The 26723-nt window shown below is 45.0% G+C and overlaps 1 protein-coding gene across 1 annotated transcript; it reads left to right on the top strand.

The window, feature by feature from the left end:
* Positions 1-6468: 6468 nt before the first annotated feature.
* On the top strand, positions 6469-20597 carry nr2f5 (nuclear receptor subfamily 2, group F, member 5). Its single transcript, XM_062538786.1, has 4 exons — positions 6469-7665; positions 16002-16282; positions 16654-16900; positions 19588-20597. The coding sequence occupies exons 1-4, from the start codon at positions 7299-7301 to the stop codon at positions 19905-19907; spliced, it is 1215 nt and encodes a 404-aa protein (XP_062394770.1). The 5' UTR covers positions 6469-7298; the 3' UTR covers positions 19908-20597.
* Positions 20598-26723: the final 6126 nt, after the last annotated feature.

Raw genomic sequence — 26723 nt, forward strand, 5'->3', positions numbered from 1 at the left:
GCTGACCCCACCAGTCTTCAGTGGGCTGCAGTGGGAGCAGAGAGAGGGAGAGAGAGAGGGGTGAGAAAGAGGGAGAGAGAAGGAGAGAGAGAGAGAGAGAGAGAGGGGTGAGAAAGAGAGAGAGAGAGAGAGAGAGGGAGAGAGAGAGAGGGGTGAGAAAGAGGGAGAGAGAGAGGGAGAGAGAGAGAGAGAGGGAGGGAGTGAGGGAGAAGACCGCAAAAGGTCAACTGGTGGTCAGAAGGTTTTTATTGGGATGGGGAGGGAGAGGGAGAGAGGGAGGGAGAATGCGTTAAAGACCACCGTCTGAGATTTTAACTGCAGGGAATTCGGCCTACACCCCCCCCCCCACCCACACTCACACACACACACACACACACACACACACACACACACACACACACACACCGGTCCTCCTCCTCCTCCTCACACACACCCTCACCGCCACCTTTCCAAGCCCACAACCCACCTTTCCACACATCACAGAGTGGGCTGCCATCACCGCAATCGCAAACAGAGAGGCTGCGAAAGTGGCTGTGGCCCACGTGCCCGCGCTAGCTAGCTGCGAGTCTGTGCTCGCGCGGAGGAGATTCAAGCACCCTGGCCTGCCTGGTGGTCGGTTTGGTGTCCAAATTTTGATCTCATTGTAGTGAGGACACTTTTATGAACAACCTTGGCCGCTGATATATCGCATTCCTGTCCATCAGTGGCGTGGCGGGAGAGAGATAGAGCAGATGATTTGCACACTTTATTTGGACGGCAGACTATAACAGGCCTGCCCTGACGAATACCTTGGAGGTTGAGCTCTCAACCGGACACTAAATCAGCATAAAAATCTCCGGTTCCACTCACTGCTCCAACCCCCCCACCCACACCCACCCCCCTCCCATTTTCCCGTTTTCCCGCTGTATGCCTGTGCGTCTTCGCATTTGAGCACACCGACTCGATTCACAAAAGGCCCAGTTGAAGATGTATTGAGGCCTTGTGTCAACACGGTTCCAGTTGGAATGGATTAAAATCCTTTTACGGGGCGGTGGTGGGGTGTGTGCTTATGTGTGAGTGTGTGTGTGTGTACACGTGTGTGTACGTGTGTGTGCGTGTGCGTGTGCGTGTGTGTGTGTGTGTGTGCTGTCTCTTGGGTGGGGGAGGCCGCTGCCATGCTGGTGAAAAACAGTGTGAAAACACAAGGTTATCTGCAGGCCTGACCCTCAATGTCAGGGTAACTCCACCAATGCCACAGCCCGCCTTCACAAGGACTCTCCCTTAGATAGCGCCGCTCAGAGTAATTTATTGGCCGATCGCATGACTGAAGTTTGGGGGTAAAAAACGGCTGTAAACATTGCGTTATGGCGGGCGGTTCGGGCCGAGCGGGAGGAAATCTGTAACGGCCCAGCATTCTGCCTTGTTAAGATCATTGGTCACAGTCACCAGGGCCGATAATTTACTGTCTCACCAACACTCCCCTGTGGTCCGCTCAAGGCTTCAAATGCAGCTGTAACGTGGACAGGCTCTGCAAGCAGCAGCAGCAGCAGAAGCAGGCGGCTGCATCTGTGACAAATGCAATATTCGTAAAAGGAAACACTGATGTCTATTCCATATGGACCCTGGCAATCAAACACTGGCTGTTTTCGTCACCGGCGGCCATCATTCACTGTGACTTTTTCCACCGAGCTGCCAGATTTTTTTGTGCGCGCCGAGTTGCTTTCGTCATTGCTGAGAGTTGTCATTCAGGGCGCGAGCGGACCACATACAATGTGGTCTCTTCATTTCGCCCGGCTTGTCCCCGCTCTCTCTCTCCCTCCCCGGTCGATCGCAAGGCATCTTTTTATGGAGCAGACATTCCAGGGGCGGCCGAAACAGAAGCCCTTGTTTAGGAGCGAACCTCTAGCCCGATCCCCCCCCCCCCCTTTTTTTCATCTTCCTAGTTTTGGAGCCGGGGTGCAGAGGTCAGGACCCCCTCTGGCTTCAGAGACATGTCGGGTCACGCTGGCCACATACTGTAGCGCTGGCTGTGCAGGCCTGAAAAAGACTCACACATTCTCCACTTACTTCAGAGAAGTTTATGCATGTATCTCTCTCTCTCTCTCTCTCTCTCTGCTCTCTCTCTCTCTGCTCTCTCTCTCTCGGCTCTTCTATAGCAGGTTTAAATGTGTTTTAATCCATCATGTTTTATTTAAACATGCACTATATATTGTTTTTAACTATAATGTTTTCAGTGTTTTACTATAATATACTTTTTAAAACTACATGATCAGAATTAAGCTATGAATGCAAAAGTGAGGAAGTTGTTAAGGACAACAGTTTTTCTAGGTTTTCAAAAAGTTCAAATGTTTCTTTCACAAGAAATATCTCTGTGGCTCATAAATTAATCTTATCTAAAAATCAATCAGCCCTGACCTCCATTAATCATTACTGAGTTTCTTACAAACGTTTCAGCTGTTTAACAATCTTTTCCCCTGAAACTATTATTTTCAACCAATACAATTTAACATTTCAACACACTGTTTTTTCCCTTTCTTTTCTTTTGAAAGTCCTTGAAGTTCTGTTAAGATGATGAATGTCACAACAGACCTTCTCTGAGATGGCCGCTGAATCAGCAAACAGCCTCAAAGTCAGTCTCAACGCGATGAAAAATGAGGCTGGGACACACAAACAGGGAAAAAATTAGGGAGGTGGGGGTGGATTGGGGGGTGGAGGGGGGGGGGCGAAGACCCCTTTGGAATACATAAACAAATAACTAAATAAATCCATGGGACATTGGGGCGAGGGAAGCAGCCCCCAGAAGGGGGTCAACACAGGAACAGATAAATCTTAGTTAAAGACGCCAAGCCCCGTACTGTTTAACCTCTTAATCAACCCCAATCGGCCAAAGGAAAAAGCTTGCACTAAAATCTGTCACGTCTGGGTGCTATATAAAACACGTGCTCACACACTTAAGTTCTCCTGCACTGATTTAGCACAGCTTTTAGGCTGTGTGTAACTTGTGTTATGTGTGACCGTTAAGATGGCACTGCAGGACTGAACAAAGTTTATTTTCTGCTGTTGTTTGTTCTATTTCAGTTTCTTGCTGAACGGCTGGCTTTTACAGTATGTTTCAGTTTTGAAATTAAGTTCTCTTGGACTTTGAAGCGTTGTACTATTAGGTCATTCAAAAGTGGCATAACAAATACCAAAAAATCTTCTGACAATTTTCATGTTGACTTTCATGCTTGTGTTGTCTTTTTTTTTTAAATGACTGCCCAATGCTATCCTCTAGGCCGTTCGAAAAAGTGTCCGTTCGCAGTGGTCTACAGATGTATCCGACTGGGCGGTGTGGTATTCCAGTCCTCACCTAACACTGTGAGTCTACCCCTGCTGACCTGCAGGCCTGTGGAGTATCCCTAGCACAGCCGTATCCTATCACCCACACACTGCACTACATGGGTGTGCTTCCTCCCTCCTCGCTGCTCCCCACTATCTATTTCAGTATGTCTTCGGAGGCTACTTAGCTATGTCGGCTAATGTTGTCGAATGTTTGCCTTTTTTCTTGCATTACATAATATATAAAACTAAATTGCGTATGCATAAATATTCTTATTAATTAAAAACACAATAAAAAAGCAGTCAGCGGCATGTCCTTATAACATGTATGAATATGAAACAGACTGGGTGTCTAATGACAGTATAGATTTTTGGATGTATGTTATTGACGTTTTCTTTTTTTGAAGAAGAAGAAAAGAGAAAAACTACTTTCCCATGAACATCCACTAGGCATCTCAAACTCTCTCTGCACTCATCTTATTGACACAGCAATCAAGATGAGAAAAACATCCTTCCAACTCCTGTTCCAAGTGACCATTCCTATTGGTAAACCATTCTATGCCAATTACTTTATAAACACCTTTTTGAACATGTGTGTATGTCTCATAGTGGCGGGAGAGAGAGAGAGAGAGAGAGAGAGAGAGAGAGAGAGAGAGAGAGAGAGAGAGAGGCAGAAAGACTCTTGTGGTGTCAGAACCTCCATAAATTATCCAGTAAACCTGTGGCCCCTGCATTTCCTAGGCCATAGTATGCGGTCATGTTTACTCCATGACCCCATTTTCAGTCACTGAGCCATTTGGTGTGGTCATCACTCACGGGTGCTGCTGAGCTGAACTCCCTGCCTACCCTGTCCACTCATTCACACCATATGGCCCCAATGTCCCGTTGTGTTGTCCAAATAATGTTAGTAGCCACGTAATAAACATTCAATTGATTTGTTGATTAGTTAGCAATACATAGTATTCAGGAACGTCAAAAGAGATTCATGACAATAAAAACCTAAATACCTTTGGACATTCTACACTCAAGACACAAATAATGCTGTTGGAAACAGCAAGCTGCCTGCATGCAGTTCAATACCTGGCATCTTTAAGCCTTACAAGAAAGAAGCAAGCCAGCCATGTAGAAACCAATGAGGAACTCAGAGAGTAGTCTTAGAATACTTTAGCAACTGAACAATATCCCCTCATTAGATGCACTGGAGCTAATCTAACCTTCTTCAATAGGCTGCACTGTATAGAATTACCCTTAATCACAGGGCCCCTTCAACAAACACTGCCCTTGGTCACTACTCCATCGTCCATGGAATGATCTAATAGCAAGTCAATGGGGCTAATTGGCAGACAGGTAAGGTTACATGTGACAACAATTAAGCAAGCTAAAGGCCAACTTCATTGCCTCAAGCACAGTAAGCGCTGCAAACCACTAATAAGTGTGTTGGTGGTGTTTTCTTCCAACTAGCAAGCAACAGAGAGAGATTATGATTTTGTTTTGCTAATTTGTGTCCAGTTTTACTAACTTCACATTTAGTTCTGATCTGAGTACATTATTTTATTCCTTTCAGATCTGATTCTCTTAATAGACATGTGGACTGTCGGTCGTTCAGTGATTAATGTTTTAAACATGTGAGTGGGGATCAGTTATGTTTACAGAGCAATGGGATTTCCATGTGCTGTAATATCTAAGCCACATGAGTCCTTGTGACATTTGGGGACATTTGGGGTTCCATGTGTCCTTTTGCAATTTAGAGGAGAGAGAGAGAGAGAGAGACTGAGAGAGAGAGAGAGAGAGAGAGAGAGAGAGAGAGAGAGCTGTGCTAAACTATTCTCAGTGTCAGTGAAATTGTAAACTTATAAATGTGAAAAAGACTGAGATTAATACTTAGACATGTCTACCTTGATATAATAAGTAGCCAAAATAATATGTTTTCATTCCTTACTCCTTGTAAATTTAGTACAAATAAACTTGTCATAGTTGCTATGTTGTCTAGAGTCTTTGAAAGTCTGCTTACTATCTTCAATGTCTTTTTGCTCTTCCATGATATCAATGATCATGAAACATTTTTTTAGACCTATACAACATTTGTAACAAAACATTTTTGGTTTTTTTTAAAAAAGAAAATAAATCTTTTTATGTAGCATACAAATTACAATAGTTTTTCTTTCATTAAAAAAAATGTCTGATGAAGTGATAACTAGTGATGATAATTATAATCAATCATTACAGTGTCATACACATATAATTGTCAACTTATTCATGACAAAGGAATATGGAAAAAATAGGTTACAAAATCATAGCAAGGAGATTATTGTGTGCGTAAAGCTGTTGTACTGTCAGATGACGGCCGTTCTGGTGGTACAAAAGTAGCCTAGCTGGTCTCTGTGTTTTGAATATTGACATTGCTTATTTACATGAAATGAACTAACAAACGTAGCGGGAAAACTAACCTCTCAAGCAGACCTTCGACTCTGCAAGAAAACAATAAGTGACGAAACCAACACTTCGGCTTAGAATAGGCACCTCATTATAGCTTTACCTTAAGTGTGATTTTTCCCCACACCTTGAAGGTTAAAACAGCACGTGGACATTCCCCAAAATAGCCTGCTCAAATATTTTTCAAATCTCTTTTTTAATCCATGTATTCTAATCCCTATCGTTAAAGTAAGACTATGGACACATTATTAATAATGCGCTAGAGTTAAGTGATAGGCTACCAACAGACAACTTATCTGTGAACATTACTAATCTAAAGAAGTCGCGCTTGACCTCACTCCTAAGAGTTATAGTTTGTTGACGTTTCTACGTCATTCTCTTCCATATATTGCAAACACATATTTATCTTATACTATATTTAAGATGTATGTTATTAATGTGTTGCGTCCTAATCTGCGGTAAAAAGAAACGTCTAGTCTTGAAGTTTGTAAGGTCGGCGTTTTAGTAACGAAGATGTCCATTATTTGTACTAATCAAGATTTTTAAAGTCAAGCATATTCAACAACTGGATCTTAAATCCAATTGGACACACAGTTCCTTCCTCTGCCTCTACTGGCCAATTAGAGTGGTCACTTCACGTTAGCGATGAAGTAAAAGGAAGGTGACTTATCCTAATATGGTAGTAATAGCCTTATATGGAAAGCGGTCGGAGGGACTACTACGAGCGCGGCTGTTTAGTGTCACTTTCACCAATTTCTGAACTACGATTCTCAGCGATGGGACCGACTGCTGGCGGGTGAACTGTGTTGAAACCGGCGAAGATTTCTGCTCAGAAACCCAACGGCCATTGGCGTACAAGTGGTGATTTGCCGTTGTTGGATGCTTCTTTTCGTGTTAGGGGGACTCAAGATTTCTATCGCTGGACTTCTCAGCCTACTGATAGGACCTCACGTGAATTTGATTCCAAGAGTAATTTTATCTTTAACAAATTAGCAAACAAGACACGCAGATGTGAATATCTGCAGTTTATTTTTTTAACTAATATTCACTTGGCGGATACCCCTATCCTTTCTCGTTTGAAGGCTGATTGAAATTTTCAAAGTTCAAGAAGATTCCTGGTTGTCAGACTAAAGATCGGCGGCAACTGGAAATGCGTATTTTCAGTAAATGACTCACTATGACCTTCTCGTGACGGACCGGCTCTCCGTACTGTGGGTCCCCTCTGCTATTCACCGTCTGCGTTATAACTTTTGCGTGTTTGGGGGGATTTCCGCACGGAAAGGAATAGCCTTCTGGCAGGACTCCTATGACCATGTTGCTATCGCGCTTGCTTTGTGAACTTTGATTGCCTATGAGTCTTTGTAAACGACACGGTAAACGATCATTAGGACACTCGTGAAGTCGTGTCCGATTATAGGCAAGTGGACACTTTTTCTATATCTCTAGGAAGTGTAAAGCGCCTCTCTGCTCATCTTGTTCTCTCAAGACGTCAGAACGGATCCCTATCTCCTCCCCGCGCAACGGAGTCAGGCTATATCTGTTGTTTAACCAAAGTGTTGTAGGATAGCATGGCAATGGTAGTAAACCAGTGGCAAGAGAACATTTCGGCCGATCCCGGGTCTCAGCTCCAGATTTGCAGTCAGGAGCCCGGTGGAACGCCGGGAACCCCGTCTGGTTCCACTCCGGGGAACGATGCACTTTCTGGGGACAAAATTCCCAATGTGGACTGCATGGTGTGTGGAGACAAGTCCAGTGGTAAACATTACGGTCAGTTCACATGCGAGGGTTGCAAGAGCTTCTTCAAACGTTCGGTGCGAAGGAACCTGACGTACACATGTCGGGGAAATCGTGATTGTCCTATCGACCAACATCACCGAAATCAGTGCCAGTACTGTCGCCTGAAGAAGTGCTTGAAAGTCGGCATGAGGAGAGAAGGTAAGATGCTTTTGTTTTCAGATAGGCTAGGCTAAGAGAAGCATGCACCGATTTACACCACTGTGAAATGTTGAAAGTCCTGATTGAATCCCTGGGAACAAGGCACTGGTATAGGCTACAATCATAATGCCTGTGTACATCTACAAGATTCGCCACTTCAGCACAAAGTGATTCTAGTAATGATAGTTAAATTTGGCCAGAAGACAGTAACATCAGGTTAACATGTTTCAAGTTTACTGGTTACATTGCAAAAACAACAAGGGATGCAGAAGCACAGCTGTGCTTTTGTGCTTTCCACTTGCTATTTGCGTTATTCAGTGCGCAAGTATGCAGTTATTTTGCACTTTTTGGGTGATGGCCCTCTTTGTCTACCTATTAATTATGGGGTTTGCTCCCCGACACCCTAGCTGCTACCAAAGGCCCCCAGTACATTTACTGTATTGTGCATGATTAAGAACGGGTCAATTAGTGCAAAGAGGAACAGTGATGCAGAGTATGCGGAGCATAACGTTTCACTTTTAATCAGTCAGTTCCTACTCAGGCGCGTCATGTCCAATCACACGGTTTATGTTAATTACAACACGCGAAAAGAGGACGGTCCAGATCTTCCAAATGTGTAGCTTTTTGTGTGTTATCATTGTATTGTAATTTCCATGAACTGTCTTGATTTATCTCTGAAATACATAGGATACGTGATATTTTAGACGCGCGTTGGCCAACTCATGTTTCTTTTTTTAAAACATTTTAACACAGGCCTTTATGATGGGGTGGCAGTTTTCCCATTTGCAACATATATCTAATCCATCTTGATTGCTCCCACCGAAGTAGGGGGGATGTTATTGGAAGGATAGTTAAGGAACGCGCGCCTATAGTTGAAAACCCAGTTGCTGTGATTTGTTTGAGTGTCTTTTTGGCAAATCTTTAAGTGAAGGCTAAGTGTTTCTCTTTTAAAAGGTTAACATATCCCTCCCAAATCACCGTGTCATAGGCTATATAAAATAGGTCAATATGTATAATGTTAATGAAGGCATTTTATTATTTTGGTAACTCAATATGTTTTTGTTGTGATGCACTGGACTCTCCTAAGTGCGCACACAATCCACATTGTTAATGAACAGCACTCCAGGGTAAATTCACCCAGTCATGCCTCTCTCTGACTGATTGAACCCGAGGAGATCGCCTGACGCACTCCAGTGTGTTGACCTTTTATCTACAAAACCGCGGACCTGTGAGTTTTAGTCAGATTCAGTGGCCATAATGTGACCATACAACTTTATTTTATACAATACCTATCTCTCTAGGGTGGTTGCAAGATCATTTTCGTTGTAGTTCAATAAATCACATGCATGTGCTTAAATCTCTGTTGTTAAGACCTGAGCCTAAATTCTGATTTTAATGAGAAAGTTAAATAGGCCCTACTCTTCGACTTTTTTTGCTAGCAACAGTTTTGTCTCCGATCAACTAGTTGTAGTGCATTTCAAGGACAAGCAACATATGCGTATCTTGACCGTAACACAAGTAGATTCATACCTTTATTTGCAAATTGAATAAAACACCACTTCCACCACCGTCCAAAATGGTCCACCAGGGAACCATGGTCTGTAATCTGTAGCGTGAACGTAGTCTTACCTCGTGTGTCATGGCATAACGCTTAGGTTGTGGTAGGCCTAGACAATCACATTGTGCATTATACCGCTACATCACAGCGGTCTAAACGAGATGAGTCTAAAGAGAGGCCCAATGGCTTTTATAACGCAGAGAGAAAAGTTACCCATTAGTTGGGGCCTTTGTTTCCGCTCTACCAAATATCTGTGACGCACACCGCCAACAGCAACGGCTCAGAAACCTTGGGAGTAAATGATGGTTGTCACGCTATATTTATTTTACAAAACCATTAGAATATTCTTTTGTATAACACCTGACTTGATTTACTGTTTTTGTTTATTAGTGATGGCAAATATTTCTTAACATATCTATATATTTCCTCATATAGCTAGAACACATAGGCTATGATGGCTGTTAAACTGTAAAATAAGAATTACAAAGGCTCAAGGATCGTTCCATTTTTGGCGTCACGGGGGCACTGAATAGGCAAGTGTGGAGAGGAGTTTGGCATATGATAGAAAATGGAAAATCGTTAAAAAAAAAAATTCCTATGCTTTTTGTTTGTTTTCACAGCTTTCGATGAGCTTTGAGGTATAACTGGTCTTGCGCAAAACATTCGGTAACATCTTGACTGAAGAATCACACACACACGCACGGGCTTCCTCTCGCCCTACTCTTGAGGTCATACATAACTTATGACTTTCCCTGAATTATGCAATGGGGTCGCCTGACAAGTACCAGATCAAGAGGCCCAGCATGTTATGCTTTGTGTGCCGTGCAGGTTCAGGTGTTCCACTGCCAGTCACCTATGCTCAGATGCCCTGAAGTCCCCTATGATTAAGCCATTAGTGCTATATTAAGACCCCTAGTCACATCCCAACCTGGAAAGTATAATAATCTGGCCTCCACACCAGAATTGCTATAGGTTTGTTGGTAGGCCATACTTGACCATGTGAGTTTCTCTGGCCCATTGCACAGTAAAAAGCACACTGCACAATTGACTCTGCAATGGACACTGAACTTATGGTTTTGTGTCCATACATTTTTTCATCACAAAACTTTCCCACAACGCTTTCCTGTAGCCTCATTATATTGTACTGAGGCCCCATTACAACTGTACTCCATGGTCAATGCCATTTTGTTCCTCTGTTTTGATTCCGTCATATTATATATTTATAGAAACCCATCTGGATGCTTTTTACACGCTTGTGCCTTTAAAACATGTCTCCAAACAAAATGTTTTTGTTCAATGACATAATAAAAATGGTTCTCCATTTTTTCCCAGGGAAATGTCAGTGAGAAAATCTGCACTTTCATAATGACCCAGTGATCTCTATGACCTGGGGACATGAGAGATAATGGGGAGAGTTATTTCTGTGAAAAAAGCAACAACAAGCTGAAAAGATCAATGTTAAGCGTTAGTGCAGCTCTGAGAACTTTCCCACAATGGCAACCAGAAGCCAAATACCTTTAAACTAGGGATGCATAAATATATATTGGTCTAACATCAGTATTAGACAATGTCAGTTCTGTTGACTGATATATTGTCTATCCACAAATGTATATGACATTTAGCCATTTCTGACATTTAGCGCTAAATGTTTTGTTATGTGCGAACTGCGACATTTAAAGATGGTGCCATGAGGGCCTGAAAGACATGAAAATGGTTGAGTTATTTTTGTTTCCTCAGCTAAAAATATTATTAACATCAAAACCAAAGTAAGCAAAGAAATATATATATGTATAGATATATTTTTTAATCAGTAACGGCAACGGTTATCAGCCAAATTGTTATTTTAAACGGTATTGGTATCTGTATCGGCTCAGAATTTCACAATCTGTGCATCTCTAATTTAAACTGCTTTTTAAAACCTACCCCATGAACCATACATTCTCAGAGAATACAGTTATTTGAAATGGGTGTCATAAGTAATGTGTTTTCCTTTCTGTTAACAATTGAGAGAGAGAGAGAGAGAGAGAGAGAGAGAGAGAGAGAGGAAGAAGGAAGAAGGAAGAGAGATACACTTGACTTGAACTAACTCAAAAGGCAATCTGTTCTTTGCCCCCTCGTGCTCAGAAAGCCCACTCACTGCCTCCCACACAAAGATCACGTGCACAGGGATCTGAATGAGGACAAATTATGCACTGATTCCTGTTCCGCTGCCCCCCAAGACTCATATTTTAAGCTCTTTTTTGCCTTTCAGCTACCCGTTGGATATTTTTGTATTAGCTGTTTACTTAGAGAGAGAGAGACAGAGAGAGAGAGAGAAACACAGAGAGAGAACAATTGCATAGAGTTCGAGGCCTCTAGTGTTGAGTAAAGGGGTCTTTACACTGGGCTGAAGTGCGGACTGAAGATGTTGTGTTTGTCCTTCTCTGCCACGTTGACAGGCTCAGTTCTCCCATGTTGCGCTGATGCGACTGCCTTACCTGTTTGTACACCCACGTCTCTCTTTGACACGACGGACATTCCTGGCTGACAAAGGGCTCTTCTCAGGGAGAGAGCAGAGAGCAGCAGCCAGCCTAGGGTAGTGTGTGTGTGTGTGTGTGTGTGTGTGTGTGTGTGTGTGTAACTGCCGGGGTGACAGGTCCACAGGCTCCTGCAAGCAGCCACTCCACTGGAATGTTCTGCATGTTCTCCCCTGACCTCTGTCAATGCAAAAAAGCTCAATATAGACTCCATGAGGAGTTTGGCATATTTACACACCCACACAAACACATACACACACACACACACACAGAGAGAGGCACACACACACACTATACAGCACATACTCATACACACGTCTACGCACTCACACACCCACGCACATTCTTTTGTCCATACAAGTAGATGGAGAAAGAGATGGAGAGGGAAACAGGCCGGAGTGATCCTATTTGGGCTAAAGCGTTGAATTCATGAGCGAAAGAGTACGTTAAATCACTCGCAAAGCCTCATCTCTTAACGTTGTGTTTGTCAAGTGTACTGCATTTGCCAGGGGTCACCCACACATCTCCTTGTGCTGGTTTTGGGATGCTCACCACACTGCTTTGCCTCCTTTTACGCTGCCTACAGCCTACAGCGTATACCTTTCCAGTGTGGTGTGAAATATAGGTCAAAAGGCAAGGAGACATTAATAATACACATGTTTCAGGGGCTAAGTCCAAACACGACGGCTCCCCCTGGTTTTAGTGTAAATATCAGCTCAGACACACGTTATTTGTAGTTCGCCTGGGACTGCAGTCAAAAGGACTGTGAGCCTTTTCCCATTTATGCTCTCTCTCTCTCTCTCTCTCTCTCTCTCTCTCTCTCTGTATCTCTATCTCTCTATCTATCGTTCTCTTTCTGCCTCACACACATATACACTTTTGTCCAGCACCAGCATGAAAGCTCTGGTCTGGATTGAGGGCTGAAAATAATGTCTGTGTATAAAGCAATTGAGAGCGATAACTTATAGAGTTAAGCAGCAGCGCTGGTTCCCTGTCACATACATCTAGAACTTTACATTCGTCATTGTTCTAGTTGTAGCCGCTGGCTTCCACACCCCAAGAAAATAGGCCAGCTTTTTAGATTGTTACATCTCATTCACCGAATCCTCACCCCTTCCAAAACAGAAGCGCTCCCCAAAAAAGAAAGATACATGAAACTTGTGCGGTGATGCGCTCTCTCTCTCTCTTTCTCTCTCTCTCTCTCTCTCTCTCTCTCTCTCTCTCTCTGTCTCTCTCTTCTGCCATGGACAGTGCTCACATCTCTCTTATTAATGTAGCTGGGCTCTATTGCAGCAGCTGCAGCTTGTCGCTGGAGATAGTAAAAAGGTCTGCACCAGCTAATGTGCCTGAGCCTCCTCACGCAAACCTCCCCTCTTTCCCCTCTCTCTGTCTCTCTCTCTCTCTCTGTCTCTCTCTCTCTCACTTACACTTTCTCTCTCTTACACACACAAACACACAAACACATATATACACGCAGACACACACACACATGCAAACACTTCCTCATTCTATTTTTCTTTCCTTTTCAGCCTCTTGTGTAGTCCCTGTCTCCATCGGCACTTATCTGTCGCGACACGAGTTGTTAAAGTTATTGGAGGTGTTTTTTGAAGTGTTGTTTTTCTTAGCGACTTTCTCTATGCCGCCTTCCTCTATAGTCTATACTTTGCTTTCCTTGCGTGTTACACCACACTGGAACTCACAAACACGCACACATGTGCACATACATACACCCACACACACAAATGCGCACATACTCAAACACACACACACACACACACACACACACACACACACACACACACAGTTGGTAGGGGCCAGATTGTGGAGTGCAATTTAATTTAGTGTACTCATTTACTCTCTCGTGGCAGCGACTTTAACATCAGTGCAGCGCAGGGAATCCCTTTGATTACAGACATTTTGCTAAATTGATTCCCATTACATAAGCGCCTGACGTGTTTCTTCCCTTTTTTTGGTTTGCCATTACCCCCAAAGCTGTAAGAGCAAAGGTTAAATCAGGACAGCTCTCTCTCTCTCTCTCTCTCTCTCTCTCTCTCTCGTCTTCTCTCCCTCTCTCTTTGCACCACTGCACGGGTGCTTCTGGAGCGTGCTGCCGTTTGAGAAGTCCAATTTGTGCTTTGAGAGTCTTGCTGCTGCCGCTGTTGTTCCTGTTGCTGTGCCGGTGCCGGCGGTGTTGACGGCTGTACTAAAAGCCCTCTGCGTTTCCCTCGGTGTGTGTGTGTGTGTGTGTGTGTGTGGCTACGTCTCTGCTCTCCGGCGTTCTGTCTGTCGTCCCGGTGGGAGCACTGAGGTCGGAGCCCCGGCTTTTGCGTCGCTGGGCTCCAACATTTGGGTGGCTGTCACTTCTGCTAGTGGCTGCTGTTTGATTGGGGGCTGAGACTCTGGCCTCTGTGTTGACCTGAGTGACAGAGAGAACAAGACAAAGTGAGACACATGAAGGCACGAAGGCAAAGGGAATGAGAAGGAGAGAGCACAGAGAGAGCACAGAGAGAGAGATAGAGAGAGAGAGAGAGAGAGAGAGAGAGAGAGCGCAAGACTGTACAATAGTGGAGATCTGGAGGGAGCAGATTGTGGCATAATTTTGCAGCTGAACCCCACGCTGCCTTTCATCTCTCTCTCTTTATCCACCCATCTTTCTCTGTCTTACACTGTGTCTCATTTCATCCTTGTCCCTGTCTTCTCTCCTCAGTCAATCACGTTGACCCCTGTCTTCTGTTCCTTGGGTCATCTGTCGTTCCCCCCCCACACACACACAAACACATGGATGAGCCTTTTTTCAGTTTGAAAGTAAAAAATATTCTCTGCTTCACGATATTCTCTGATAAAGCGCTATTATCACGTTATATAAGCAGTATTCTGGGTTATGAAGCTGGCGCTGAGAGAGAGTAAGCATGACCCTTCTGACGTACAATACCTCAGCGTGCTCCATTGACACAACAGTTCTATTTTGGGGTGAGGAGATGCTGGGTGGGAAAACAGTTTCCATCCTAAATGTATTTACACCACCCCCTCTCTTCCTCCTACTCCCTCTCTCTCTCTTTCCCTCTTTCTTTCTCCCTCTCCTTCTCTTTCTCTTGCTCTCTTTCCTTTCTATCGTACGCTCTCTCTCTTTCTTCTTCCTTCGCTCTCTTTTATCATTCCCTCTCTCACTCTGTCTCACACGCTCCCTCTCTCCCTCCCACCCCTTCTCTCTCTCTCTCTCTCTCTTTCTCACGTTCTCTCTGTCTCTCTCTCTACCCCCGCCCCTGTCTGGGTGTAACTGTAGATGGAGTTATTAGGCAGACAGCAGGATGGTGTAACAGGTGTTTTCCAAATGGGCTCTGAGCCATGGCAGCGTGCAGGGGCAGCGCGGGGCAGTGCAGCCCAGCACAGTGCAGCGGATCTGGGCAGCCGCTGGCCTCTCTGTGCCCCTTTGGCCCCCGGCTGAGCCATTTGCTGAAGGGAGGTGTGAAGAGCAATCCCACTTTAGCACACCTCCCCTCGCCATCACTCACCAAAGACACACACACACACATGACCACACATACACACACAATCACACACGCGCGCACACACACGCACACTCACACACACACACACATAACCACACACACTCACACACACACAAACACACATATAACCACACACACATAACCACACACACAACCACAAAACACACACACACATAACCACATCTTCACACATGCTTTGTCTCTTTCTCTCTCTCTCTCTCTTTCACTTTTTCTATCTCTCTATCTGTTTGTTTCTGTCTCTCTTTTTATTTCTGTATCTCCTTCTCTGTGCCCCCCCCCCCCCCATCTCTCTTCATTTCTCACTCTGTCTTTTTCTTTTTGTCTCATTCACTTGTTCAGTCTGCTTCGGGGAAGACCAATTTCACATTTGCCCTGCAGTGGGGCGGGGGAAGGCGCGAAGGCTGTTGCGACATTTCACATTTCTCCTCGTCTTTTGACACCTGGCATAACCTTCACGTGGCTTTTAGCTGTGATTGTATTAATACTGCAGAAGGCTGCCGAGGGAGAGCAGACGCCATTGTCAGTAGTGCATCTGTCACCACCAGCGTTCAGCTCCATTTACTGACGCTGGAAAAAATTGCGTTCCACTTCAAAAAAAATCACAGGATTTGATTGAAAATTGAAAGAGTTATTTTAACTTTTTTATTAGAAAAATGTGTGTCTCCTCGTGTAAGATCCCAGATTAATCATATTCTTTTGTCTTTTCTGTTATTCTTGTCTCTCATGCTATAGCCGTCCAGAGGGGCCGCATGTCCAACTCCCAGACCAGCCCTGGACAGTACCTGACCAACGGCAGCGACCCGTACAACGGTCAGCCCTACCTGTCCGGCTTCATCTCTCTGCTGCTGCGGGCCGAGCCGTACCCCACGTCTCGCTACGGGGCCCAGTGCATGCAGTCCAACAACCTGATGGGCATCGAGAACATCTGCGAGCTGGCCGCCCGGCTGCTCTTCAGCGCTGTGGAGTGGGCCAAGAACATCCCCTTCTTCCCTGACCTGCAGCTCATGGACCAGGTGAGCGCACGTAGCCAGGAAGTGTGTGTGTGTGTGTGTGTGGGGGGGGTGCTTGGCACATTGGGGGCAGTATGCATTCATGCACTGTATACTGCATAGGGAAGATGAAATACTCGCCACGTTGCTTGTGCTCGGTAGAAGGGAATATTCAAGGCTCATAAAGGAAGAACAGAATTGTGTAGGAATTTGGCAGGAATTACTAAGTAATCATATCTAAGAATATTCAAACCTTTTTGCAAATATTGATTAGAAATTTAACCTGTGGAACATGCAACAGTGGCAAGCGGGTTGGTGCTGCATTTTGTTGATCGAGTGTCACAAATGTGACTAAATGTGACCAAAAGATCCTTGTGTCTACTCCCTGTGCCTAGGTGGCGCTGTTGCGCATGTCGTGGAGTGAGCTGTTTGTGCTGAATGCTGCCCAGTGCTCCATGCCCCTGCACGTGGCTCCCCTCCTGGCCGCAGCCGGCCTGCACGCCTCCCCCATGTCTGCCGAGCGCGTGGTGGCGTTCATGGACCACATCCGTGTCTTCCAGGAGCAGGTGGAGAAGCTGAAGGTCCTGCAGGTGGACACAGCCGAGTACTCCTGCCTCAAATCCATCGTGCTCTTCACCTCCGGTATGCAGCCTAGCCAAGGAATACGGCATCATTTCATTCACGCACATACTGGACCTAGAGTGAATAACCATTCACTATTCACTAGTTATTCATTAGTTATTATCAGTTATTCTAACCACTACTTACTTGGTATAGTCACTAGTTATTCACTGTGCACTATAAGTGGATGCTCCAAACACAGCATGGATCAAACCTGGCACTGATCTGGAGTGGTTCAGATGCATTCACACTGGATCAGGACCGGATCAGTATCAAGTAGAAGTTTACCTGTCCTCAAAGGGTTTATGCTGTGTAGTACAAACTGGAGGGGAAAGCCACTCAAATCCATTAAAATGCAACGTATAATAACATACTGTTTAATGCACGTAGTATACAAAATAAAGTGCTCTGTTTGTGCAAGGCTCTATGAAGCCATGTTTACCCAGTGACATTAGATGGTACACCAGTCAGATGCTAGCTGGGTTATCCCACTGTTGGGTTGTTGTTGGGTTGTTAGCAAATCGTTCAATACTGACTCAAAGAAGTTAACAAAGTTTAACTAAACAACTATTATATTTCATGTATCACAAAGGTTGACTGATTGTCAACATGTCTGGAAGAATTTGTCCCTTAGTGTCAGGTTTTCTTTTCCGTGTTTTTTAGTTTACCACAGTGGTTTTCTTCCACCTTCTGCTATCACTGAAAGGACACAGTGTCCCCCAGTCTCTCTGGAGGTGGGGTAGGGTGGCTGAAGGACTTGGCTAGGTGCGCTATGCCCCGACAGTGTACATCTGTGGCCAGCGTGGTATTAATGTGCTTTTAAGTGTCTGCACTTGACCCTTCTAGGTAGCACTTCCTCATTCATTTTTATGCAGCACACCCCCTGATTTGCCGGCTCATGTTTATTTGATTAAGCGAGCGGAGTACGGCGCCTCTGCGACTCCGACCCTTGCCACCGCAGTCACGCCAGATGGGCCAGGTGTCCAGAGCGCAGGTCCCAGGCCTCGGCTCCGAGGTGTCTCTCCTGGCCACGGTGTCTTTCTCAAACGAGGACTCTCCCATAGACGCACCGCCCAGGTCCAGGTGGTCAGAAAACCCTTTTTTCCAGCAGAGCACCTGGCTCAGGGCTGCTGCGCTCTTTCAAATGGATGGATCAGCTCTCCCTCTCTTTCTCTCTCTCTCTCTCTCTCTCGCTCTCTCCCTCCCTCTCTCTCTCGCTCTTTCTCCTTCTCTCTCTCTCTCTCTCTCTCTCTCTCCTGGTCCTTTATTTCCTCTTCTCCTTTTTCCATCACTCTCCTCTTCACGCTTCCATCTATTATTGAAACCAGCCCTGGCAGCCACAACCCCCCCACCACCCCCCTCCACACACACACACACACACACACACACACACACACACACACACACACACACACACACCACCCCTATTTCCACCTCCCACCTCCGTCCCCTCAGCCCCTTGCAACCCCACCAACATGGCTGAATTATGCATGGCGAGTTCTAGCGAGAGGGATTTGCCACAGCCTGGCCCTGACCTACATAACCTCTGTAGCCCAGGGCATCACTGTGATCTGTCCTCCAACTCCAGCCAGAGCCGCCCCCCACCCCCCTCCCCTCCATCCCCGCCCTCCCGCAGAGACCTGCCAGCATGAGCTAACAGGGCCAGACAAACTCCGGTGCCCCCTAACCTCCAGCCCAGGGGCGGCTGTACCCTCCGACCCATCACCCTGGATCAGCGAGCGGACGTCTAATGTCACCAATGTTCACCCCCTCACCCCCCAAACACACACACACACACACACTCATGCCCCTCCTCCCACCCCCCAAATAGTATTTTCCTCCTACGCGTCTGTCTCTCTGTTTGTCTGTCCGTCTGTACAGTCGAGAGACAAAGGGCGTCCGGGGCCCGGCGAGGCGTCCGCTCCCCATGTTAGGTGTGGTGGAGGCACGCAAGCCCTGTCAGCGAGAGCATTGTTGTCGAGGTGTCTGATTTGATGCCCACTCATCCAAAATGGCGGAGGGCCACTGATGTCTTTATCCACGGGGGGTTTCGGCGGAGGGCAGACGTGACAGTTATGCCTCGCCCGTGGGGGTTCGTAATCACCATAGAAATTTGAAGCAATTAATCTTTTGTTGCGGACAAACAGAAGCTCAGCAGGAAGACATTTATGCTCGGAACACTAATAAATGGACAGGGGGGAAAAGAAACTAGAAGAGAGGGTCAGCGTTTATGAAGAAAGGAGTCGTCTAAAACTTCCCTTTCTGTGCAAAAGCGGGTTCTGAAAGTTGAACGCTGTCATGCGGGTTAAAGTGCAGTGGATGCTTGAATACTGTATGTGGTGACTTCCTGCATTTTGTGGGTTATGAAACCCGCCTTATGAAACTATACCAAAGGCCATCACATGTTTGTGACTCTGCTGTTGCACAAAAAAAGACACTAATGGGTGAAATGTCAAACTGGCCCATTATCTGATTGCTCAAAAGTGGCCAGATAAAGATCTGAAAATAATCTAGGTCAATGTCTATAGCCACGATCCAACTCTGCCTTTGTGTGCCATGTGCTTGTTAACGCTTTTGTTTTGTCTAGTAGCAATAACCATTTCTCTTATGTCTTTGTTTTTCTCTTGCTCTCTCTCTCCCTCTTTCTCTCCCTGTCCCCCTCTCTCTCTCCCTCTTTCTCTCTCTCTCCCTCTCTCTCTCTCTCTCAGATGCCATGGGTCTGTCCGACGTGGCCCATGTGGAGAGCATCCAGGAGAAGTCCCAGTGCGCGCTGGAGGAGTACGTGCGTAACCAGTACCCGAGCCAGCCCAACCGCTTCGGCCGCCTGCTGCTGCGGCTGCCCTCGCTGCGCATCGTCTCCTCGCCCGTCATCGAGCAGCTCTTCTTCGTGCGCCTGGTGGGCAAGACGCCCATCGAGACCCTCCTGCGGGACATGCTGCTGTCCGGCTCCAGCTACAACTGGCCCTACATGCCCGCCGTCCAGCGCGACCGCCCCATCTCCCTGCATTACAACGAGAACGGCCCTTGATCTGCCCCCCCCCCTGTAGGGTGAGACGGTGATGCGGGCGGTCAGTCAGTCTTTCTGACTGACCTCCTAAAAACCACCCCCCCACCCCCCAGCCCCAGCCCCCAAGCGCTTCTTCACATTGCCAGGGCTGACCTGACTGATAAACAGTTTGAGACCCGTATGGGCCCACCATCGTGAACTCTCTCATTCACACGATCAGGAACACCACTCGCTGTTCCGACGCAACCCAGAGCGACCCCAAACTGATTCTGCGCTGTCGCTAGGGGGAAACGGACCTCGATCTTTCACTGAAATCCGTCAGACTCTCATTGCTTGTGTTGTTTTTTTTTTTATATATATAAATAGTCACTCGATGCCAGTCCCTACACAAGGGGACACAGATTTCAGAGGAGCTGGCAGAAGGGCTTTGTGCTGTCTCTGAAGAGGCCCGATTCCTGACACTCTTTCTTTTGCGAATGAACCAGAAGCCATTAAAAGTACCAAATGCCAAAACTCTTTTCTTTTCTTTTCTTTTCTTTTCTTTTTGTAAACAAGGACATTCAGAGAGAATAATCTCATTGTCTGTTTGGGGGCCTTCATAAAAATGCTCAGCTAGATTTTTTTTTTTTTTTAAACTGAAACTCAAGATTGTGTCCATATGTGTGGTGTGCTACTCTGTGCAGCTAGGGCAAACAGTGTGATCACAGCAGCTGAGGTTGGAATGGAGAGGTGGTGGGGGTGGGGGGGGGGGGGGGGGGGGGGGGGGGGTTGGTGTGTGTGTGTGCGTGTGTTTGGGAGGGTTTGAATCTCCTATTATGTCCAAGTGGAAGCAGAGAGAAAAACAAAAATCTTTTGGGACGGATTTACGTAAAAAAGAAAGCCATTGCCAAAGCCAAAGCGGCAAAGGAACTGTTTGGAATGTTTTGTGGTAGTGGTAACAAAAAAAAAATCTCTTTCGGGTTTGTTTCCGAGTTGACCTTCTTTGTATTTTTGGGTCTCTGAAGAGGTTGGAAGCTGTGAAAAGAGGCACTTGATATATGAAACCAGCCAGAAAACCCCACCCCTCTCTCTCTCTCTCTTTCTTTCTCTCTCTCTCTCGCTCTCTCTCTCTCTCTCTGTTTTACTCTACTCAGCTAGCACCAAAAGTCCAGCACAACTAGATAGTACTTTAGTCGCCATGTCAAGCACAAAGGCCACCATGTTTATAGTGCTTATTGGGAGCGTTAATGCCTTGTTGTCTGTTCAAGGTAAATATCAATGAACAAATATATATTGCCAACCATTAAACCTCAGTGAGAATGTCAGGTGACCTATAGGGAGAGGGCATCTTGTGTAGCATAGGTATATCTATCGTAATCATTTTCTTGTCCATATAGAATCAATTGGAGTCAGATGTCAAAACAATTTCACATTCAAAAATGGCACTACAGTTTGTAAAGTCAACATTTGGATACAAAAGCCATTGGGACCTTGAGAAGCAGGACCTTTTGTTGTATTAGCTCACAGAAATATTTCTATAAGAGTATTGTTTTTTTCTGTATTTTAGGTTTTGAAAAATTGATCAATGAATGATATAAAGAAAACTGTCATTCAGATATCATTAATGTTTTTGTGTGATTCATTTCTACCATGCAAGCAAATCACTTCTGAAATGATCAGTAAGTAATAATTCAAGCATTATCTCCACAGCAGCTCCCTGGACAGACTTGCTTCTCACATTTTACACTGCTATGATTTCAGATAATTTAACGGGTCCTACTGGCATTCTTGTTTATTGTCATATTAACCGTCCAAAAGTCCTACACCGTCCTGACCAGTACCAAATCATTTGCATGCTTCATCTCTTGAGGGTCAGCAGCCCAATATCATACCATGAAAATATCATAGTCTGATTCTACTGGTCAAGTCTTCCAGAAAATGCTCATTTACAAGGATTTTAATTGTAACGGAATTCATTACTAATTTAACATGTAATATATGGTGTCTAAAAAGACAGACACTGTAGATGTTAACTCACACTCTCAGGAGGGGGGTAAGAAATGTCACACAGCCCTTTCCACTTCAATATGTCTGACCCTCCCCTGTCTCAACCCCCCCCCCCAAACATACACACACACACACACAACCCCCATCTCCAGAGCAATGGGGACGGAGAGGCAAATATGGGAATGACTTATGCTTTCATTTCACAGCTGTCACTCCAGGCCCAACCCTGTGACCCCTCCAATCACCAATGGATAAAACACACATGCACACACACACACACACGGACATACACACACACACACACACACACACACACACACACACACACACATTCAAATCTGCACACATGTCACATCCAGGTCCCCTCAGGCCACATACATTTTTTATTGCACTGGTCCAGGTAAATGAGAAGGTGTTGTAGTGAAGTTCTTATTAAAAAGAGACTATGACAAAGTAATGTGAAAAAAAGTATATCTATCACTACCAAAATCGATTCACTGAAACATCTTATTTTACCACTAAATTCTAAATTCAGCGATCCGCTATTGCAAGCTGAATTTCAAAGAAATTAGCTTTGCCCTTTCAGACAGCCAGTGGAAAGGATCCCAGCGCAGACCCGGTCAGCTCGAGACGATGGTAATTGTCTGCACATCCACCAACCCAAACAAACGGGTTCCCTCTATGGTCACTTGACAGACGTTTGTCAGGCACACTTAGCCTCGACATCTCCAGTATCTGTTGTGACGCAGTTTTCATTTTATCAGTGTTGGGGGGGGGGGGGGGGGGGGGGCTGAGGATGAGCATCCCTGAGTCCAACCAATATGTGCTGGGGATGGGGTGGGGGGCATTGTGATTCAGCCCTGTAATTTATACAAAGTGGTTGGATGAAAAGCTCAGCCGTAGCCTCCGGCTAAGGGGTTTTTAAAACATGAATGTTAGCCACAAGGGCAAGCTGTCTGTCTCTGGGGACTTTGCCAGCCGGCAGTGTCCAGATCAATAGACGAGATGTCAACTTGAATTGAGGTCACTCTTTGTCCATAAGAGGTCCCCACTCACTGGCTCAACATCAGTGAAGGCAAAGGGAGCCAGAAAACACAGCTGCCCCAGAGCAGGTCATCGCTCCCCTCTCTCCTCTTCTCCTCTCTTCTCTTCGTCTCTTCTCTGCTCTTCTCCTCTCTTCTCTCCTCTTCTCCTCTCTTCTCTGCTCTCTTTTCTCATCTATTATCTCATCTCACATGCCATATCATAGTGGAATTTAGTCTCAGCGCATATTGTAATCATATCCCTATTAGAGAGAATGTAAATATATTTGGGGGAGGGAGGGCATGATATAATTTGTAGTGTAGTGTACGTATTCCATATTAGGGTAAAGCATTAGTGTTCATATGGTGACGTGGTTGTGGACATTAGCAGGGTTTTTTTCTTTTTTGATATGAATCATATGAAAAGGCAGGCCTGCCATCTAGATAAAAGTTCTCAAAAGACAATGGCATTGAAAAAAAATCTAAAATATTTCTTCATTCACCTCCAGAATTTTTCCATATTCCAATTTTCATGTACAATTGTTTCCTTGTAGAATATCACAAGTAAGAATGATGCTCTCAGTCTCAACTAGACATCTTTCAACTTTCAACTAGAGAGATTCCCCCTATAACTGGTGACTGTCCTGGCCATCTACAACTTAGGTCAACACCTCTATTGCCTTGACATATTCCTCACACGCCCAGCAGTTTCTGAATAGAGAAGGGATCAGGAACACATCAGTCAATTGTTAAATGACCAACCAAAAATGACCAGTCATTTCCCTAATTCCAGACTGGCTGGGAAAGTATAACCTCAATGCAACCATGGCAAAGGAGAACTGTTGTGGCTGAGTGTTGTGCATAGAAGCAGCATGGTCCAAGTAATTGGGTGATTGACAGACTTGGAGGCATCTAAAAACTTTGGAAACATCCTCAACAGCACAGAAATGTCTCTTTGGGGCGATATAAAAATATTTTTCCCCCCTTTCATTTCATAGGACTTTCATAGGACTCTCCTGGACAGAAGATGGCCAGCCTGGCCAGCTTCGCATGACTGTATATCAATGATCTGATGCCAAAATTAGTTTTCTTCAAAAAGTAGCAAAATGCTACTTATATTACTTAACACTTATGCTGCTTGGAATAAAACAAATATAACTCGTAAAAATAGCGTAAGCGTAATAGCGTAATAACGTAAAAACTTTTACATATGATTAACCAAAAACATTATTTAAAGGTTATTGAGAGAAATTCTAAAGCAATCACTGAGTCCAGATAACTTAAGTGTGAAGTGCTGTACACAGTGAGCCTTATCTCAAAGCCCAGGATTTTGAAAGTTAATACACACTGGATCGTAAAAATGAAATATTTAGGACTTCTGTGGATAGTTTGTCAGGCATATTCTTCCTCCAGCTAGTAAGGTAGCCTATTCCTCCCATGTCATTACAGTTTCCATGGCACTAATGATATCATGCTCTTGCCGTTGCAGTCTCCACTGTTGGAGCACAGATATGATTACACTGTGGCTGTTTCTGGGTCAGTAAGTTAAATATTTCAGTATGGTGTATTTTTAGCCCTGTCTGTTTCCAGTTTGTGTTTGCTTTGCCTTCTGTGTTCTCCAGTGTGGCTTCTCTTTCTCTATGTCCTTGTTTTCTCCTCTCTCTCTCTCTCTCTCTCTCTCTCTCTCTCTCTCTCTCTCTCTCTCTCTTTCTCTCCCTCCCCCCATCTATCTATGCCATGCCTTTAGGCACCATTTGACCCAGTAAGTCATCTTCACTGCACCCTCAGGCATTATCAATCGCATATGTATGTATGGAAGGGGAGATCTGTGATCATCAGCCCCCCTAATGAAAAAAAAAAACAACTAAAAGCCAAGCCAGGCATGTGACTACGAGGTACTATTTTGACTTTATCTCAGTCTTGCCAATGGCCACATCAATCAGTCTTTGTTTGATATTTGATCTCCCTCAGTCCAACATGAAGTACTGTACATCAGAATGTAACAATAGAACACAAAAGGAGCAGAGCCCTTAGCCACTTACCCTCACTCCATCCACTAGCATGGAACAATAACACTCAGCATGTACTTTACCATTCACAATAATAACACAGATTACAGTAACGGTCAATAGCAATGCATATAAAATAAAATGTCACTGTAAGAAGATCAATGAAAGATGGTATTGCCAATCGTTACATTTGTCTGGTTGCAGGTTAAGGCTATCTAAATAACTGAAATAATAATTTCGAATAATAAATCATAATTTTGAATAGTTAGCATTAACAACTGATTTGAACTGGTGTGACTAGTGCTGTTCAAAAAGTACAGCCAATGTTGAATTCTCTATTCTGATCCTATATCAGTTTACCAGAATCTGTGAACTTTTACCGAAAGTCATGAGAGTGTAAATGAGCTAATCATTACAGTAATTAAGAGTAGGTCTCTCATGGAAACTGAACAATTACAACTCTCTCATTCAAAGATAATAACTTTTTCTGATTCTGATCAAGTTTCATCCCAAACTTGGCCGTTTTCATGCTTGCATTTTATGTAAGAATGAAAGGTTCAGAGGCACATCCATCGATTATTCCCCCTAGAGTGTTTTTTTCAGAGCGGCCTCAACCCAGGGGCTGATGGATCTGCTGTATTAGATCACAGGCACTCTGTATTGAGTTCCCCGCTCCCTGTCAGACCAGGGTAATTGCTGTGGAGATGAGCTCCCACTGAACTGTAAAACACACAGTGAAAAGCAGTCCCGAGACTTACACAACAACAACAACAACAACAGAAGCAGCAGCCACCAAATACTCCACTGGCCTTACTGACCTGCAGGCAAATACTCGATCATGCTTTCTTTTCCCCCCTCTGTTTTTCTCTCTCTCCCCTGGCCTTTTATATGGAATCGATTGAACTTGCAGATGTCTGAAGTGAGAGCGCCATATGTGTCTCCTGTCTGTTTTGTCACCAGATACATGTGTGACACACACAGTGAGGAGTACTGAGAGGATAAAGAGACCTCTTCTCAACGGCTGTTTCATTAGACCAGCTATTGAACATGGACATGTACAACTGTAGCAGTAGAGTGCTAAACACTCAGGCCTCTGGCGATTGTTACACTTTGTTGTTGACGATGACATACTGTATATGCAATGCGTTGTGACTTTTATTGGACTGGCTTGTAGACTAAGCAATTTACCAAGGAAACTGTAGATAGATAGATAGATGGATGATGGATAGATGGATAGATAGTTAGATAGATAGATAGATAGATGGATAGAGGGAGAGAAAGAGATACATTGCCAAAGCGAGGTGTCTTGAATCAGGGGGTTCGGCCCAGGAGACAATAACAAGGCTTCTCTCCCTGCGTCCCGTTTATTCTTCACCGCAGTCCTGAATCCTGTCCAGCCACTGCCATAGAGGCCCATTGTGTTTGTCCCTTGCCACTCTAGGCAGCTCCATCCAACTTCTCACCAGCATCATTGTTGCCTGTGGATCTGGGTGCGGAGTAATTGGGAACTGGAATTCTGTGCCCGGCGTTCCCTTTGTTCCTGCTCTCGGATTCACTGACCCAGATGTGCGAGGTCAGAGCCGCGTTAATTGGCGTGGGGTGTTGCAGCTGCATGATTCCCAGTGTTTTTCCACGTGCGATTAGGGAGTGTGTTCTTGTGTGTGTGTGTTTATGTGTGTCTGTGTGCTTGAGTGTGTGTGTGTGTGTGTGTGTGTGTGTGTTTGTGTAAAATGTGTGAGTGTGTTATAAAATGTATGCTTACTCATTCATAATTCATCATACATGCCCTATGAATTTGCCATCAAACGTCCTGGAATCTA

Source organism: Sardina pilchardus, chromosome 6 (genome assembly GCF_963854185.1).
Source record: "Sardina pilchardus chromosome 6, fSarPil1.1, whole genome shotgun sequence".
Lineage (NCBI taxonomy): Eukaryota > Metazoa > Chordata > Actinopteri > Clupeiformes > Clupeidae > Sardina > Sardina pilchardus.